This window comes from Buceros rhinoceros, unplaced genomic scaffold (genome assembly GCF_000710305.1).
Source record: "Buceros rhinoceros silvestris isolate BGI_N320 unplaced genomic scaffold, ASM71030v1 scaffold40023, whole genome shotgun sequence".
NCBI lineage: Eukaryota > Metazoa > Chordata > Aves > Bucerotiformes > Bucerotidae > Buceros > Buceros rhinoceros.
In genome coordinates, this window is record NW_010403726.1 from 5471 (window position 1) to 9003 (window position 3533).

General features: G+C 40.0%; 1 protein-coding gene across 1 annotated transcript in view; it reads right to left on the bottom strand.

Moving 5' to 3' along the window:
• Positions 1-3116, bottom strand: part of LOC104490781 (regulator of microtubule dynamics protein 2-like) — a gene marked incomplete at its 3' end in the record, with an annotated part of 7676 nt that extends 4560 nt beyond the window's left edge. The window contains exon 1 of the mRNA XM_010133116.1: positions 2662-3116. Within this exon, the coding sequence (XP_010131418.1) occupies positions 2662-3116 (455 nt within the window). The remainder of the gene's footprint in view (positions 1-2661) is intronic.
• Positions 3117-3533: the final 417 nt, after the last annotated feature.

Consider the following 3533-nt stretch of genomic DNA (forward strand, 5'->3'; position numbering starts at 1 on the left):
CTGAATATTTGAACTATTTCAAGGAAGAATTATAAATAAAACATCTGTAGGAAAAGGATTTACTGCGGTGCATCTGGTAACTGATGCCAAGTGTAATTTAAAAAGCTTGGATGCCAGGCCAGCTGAAGACCGATGCCAAACATGACACTGATGTCAATGGTTCATCACTGCTGTATCAGGGAGGAAACAGCTTTAAAAATCACAAAGGGGAGAATTAGGTGACACTCTCCATCCCAGGTGATCACCTAGACATAATTTACATAATTTGTAAAGGAACGAGGGCTTGTTACACATTCTCAAACGGTAAAGATTGAGGTTTTCACCAGTAAATGATGGAAACTGAAACAAACTATTGAGAATACAGAAAAGTACAGACTAGAAACTATAGGCTCTTTGCATTCAGACCATGCCCCATCCAGAGTACCTTCCACTCAGGCTACTGTTATCTGTTATTCTGTAAAAATAAGTCTAATTTATTTAAAAGTATGTGATATTTTATAGAATATATAATTTATACAAATATAATACAGAATGTCTAATTATACAGAATTTCTCTTACAGAAATATGTAATTTTTGAAAGGCAAAATAGAAAATTTCTCCTCCCAAGGTGTTGAATACCGATAGTGACATTGAGAATATGATCAGAGCAGATCAAATCAGTGAGGACCATATCAGAGACTCCCAGCTTCAAGTATTTCATTGAAAAAACAGGCATTATTAAAAGCTTTCCTGGAAGAAGTTTACAAATATAAACCTAATACAGTCATCCAGCACAAGTCTATAAAACTCTTAAGATTACTTAATCTGTCAATTCCCAGCACCTACCCATTCATCAGTTATAAACAGAAGTGCTTAACACAAGTAAAATCCTATCTTCTAGATCATGAAAGTACTGCTGAGGCAGTGAAACATATTGCACGTACTTTACACAGAACACAGAAAGTGAAAACAACGTTTCATCTGTAACAAAGAGAAATATTATTTCTCTAGTGCATCAACTAGCAACTGAATCAACCAGCAACTGAAAGCATAATAGTGTGTGGAACTCCCCACACAACAGTATAAAATAACGTTCATGGTGTGATACCTACAGCACGTGAAGTGGTGATACACATTAACTGGAAAATAACGTGTGTTGTTACCTCTCACGGCAAGCTCTCACCGAACGTGCTCCACTGTCATTAAAGTCACAGAAGACCTCAGAAAAAGCTATATACATTGCAACAGTCCACAGATTAGGATTAACAACCTATTTCCATTTGCAAGAGGAAGAAAAAGAACCCAAAACTTACTAAAATAAAAAAAAATTATCTTAAATTTAGAGAAGATACGTAAAACAAGCACATCAAGTACAAAGTGTTAGTAGGAAAAACTCGCCTCTTTTCAAAAAGCATTAAAAAATCAGATTGGAAAAAGCACATACCCAAATGACTAACACCATCTATAACCTTGAATTATTTTCCTGCTTTCTGACTGTACACCAACACTTGCCCATGAAGGCCTCTCTTAAGGACACATTCAAAGCACTTACACACTATAATCACTTGTACTGGATCATCTCATCAGCTTCTTCGTCACACGAAAGAACCTGGACAAGATTCCTTGGCTAGTTTTCAAACAGCAACACATCTCTCCTGACCAGAAATGCTAGGTGTGGAATAACCCTTCTATTGCGTCTGAGAACCTGATTATTCATACTGATCCTTTAGCCTTATCCACATCCTGTCCACTAATATTTTATACATAACATAAAGGCCTCTGCAAACCAACTAATGGATAGATCAGCCTGAGAATCTAATAGAACTGAAATGTTTCTATACCATACGAAGGAGGAATGTCTTTGAACACCCTGCCAATACTGAATACTTAAAGAAGTGGTTTATAATATAACTGACAGGTCTCAAAATACGGTATCAGAATATAAGGCTTGTGAAGCATGTACCTCAAGGTACATCTGATCCTTCAGCATGTTCCCCAACTCATGCGTTTAAAGATCCCATTAATCACAATGGGATTGCAAGATGTGATCAAAACTAGGAACTTCCTACCTTACTGACTCAATACCCTAAATCCCTCATTATTACTTTTTAAACCACCAGGAAGTTTATACAGCATCACATAAACATACTGCCATTTGTACACGTGTTGCATTTGGACATAGCTTTCATACCATGGAATACTTTCAGGCAGATCACTGTACTAACTCATCTTTAAGGTCCACAGAAGACAATTATCACGTAAAGCACAACAGCATTTATACAGTTTGAATGAACTTTGTCACAGACACAAGACTTTCTTACCTGAAGCACTTCTGAAATTACACCATTATTCTGAACTTTGCCTCTCATTGCATAGCTGTGTAGCAATACTGCATCAGGTTGTTACCAAATGCATCCTTAAAAATCCATATTAAGCTTGGCATTAAACTAGCTTCAGCCATGCAGCAGATTCAAACACGGTTACTCAGAGTTTACTCTGATTTAAAAATTACTAATCTGAATTTTTGGGTTTGGGTTTTTTTTTTCACCCTGAAGAGAGAAATATAAAATACACATAAAACTTTTAAAGGGCTCCTGTTTACAATACAAAGTTTTGCATGGGTGACAGTGCAATTTGTACCCCATGTGTACTGCAGCATATACAAAGTATTATCGACTCACCCTCCTTCACTTTCAGCCTCCTCAGAGCTGGTAGTTTCTGTTGCACCAGAAGCTGTCTCAGTTTTTCTCCGCTTTGCTGCTCTGTGTGATGGGCTGACTCTCTGAACATCTTCTTTCTCTTGAAGCTCATTTCGAACAAGCTCTTCGAGCTTTGGAATAGCTTCTTTCAGGAATTTCACCTCTCTCTTCAGTTCGTCCACACTTACCAGCAAGCCATTCAGTTTTTCTAGTATCTGCAGCTGCCTTCCGTGTAAAACCATTACTGCTCCTTGCTCATCAAGAGCTTCATTTTGCAAGCCCGCAGCACTAAGCCTGTAACCTGCACCTAGGAACGCAGGTATATGCGCAGCTGCACCAGGTTTTCGGATCTTACGGTACCAAACCAGCATCAGGCTTATTCCAGCAGTCCCTGCCATTATGCCCAGTATTAGCCCTTTATTTTCGAAGTGTGGCATTTCTGCACCATCCTAAAATTGTGAGACAACAGTAAGAGTTGGAGACAAAGACGTTTTTCCTACTCTACACGAACGACTTTGCTTTTAAGCCACAGAAGTCTAAGGCTACAACAACTGGCGCACGCTGCAGACACAAAGTTAGAACACAGCTCTAGCAGAGGCTGCACTAAAGGGCTATAGATGCCCTGACAGCAAAATCAAGAGGGATGTGGGGTTGGGGTGGGGCGAGGAGGGGCACACACTCCCGCACCGGCACGGGCGCGGGACCGCAGCCTTCCCTTCCAATCGCCTCCGCAACTTGGGATTTTTTTTCTTTTTAATACGAGAAACTCATATAATCGGATTCTCCGCAACTGCAGAGCAGGGGACACCTGGCTCTCAGGCCGTGGCGCAGCCCGCGCCGCCCGCAGGGGTGTC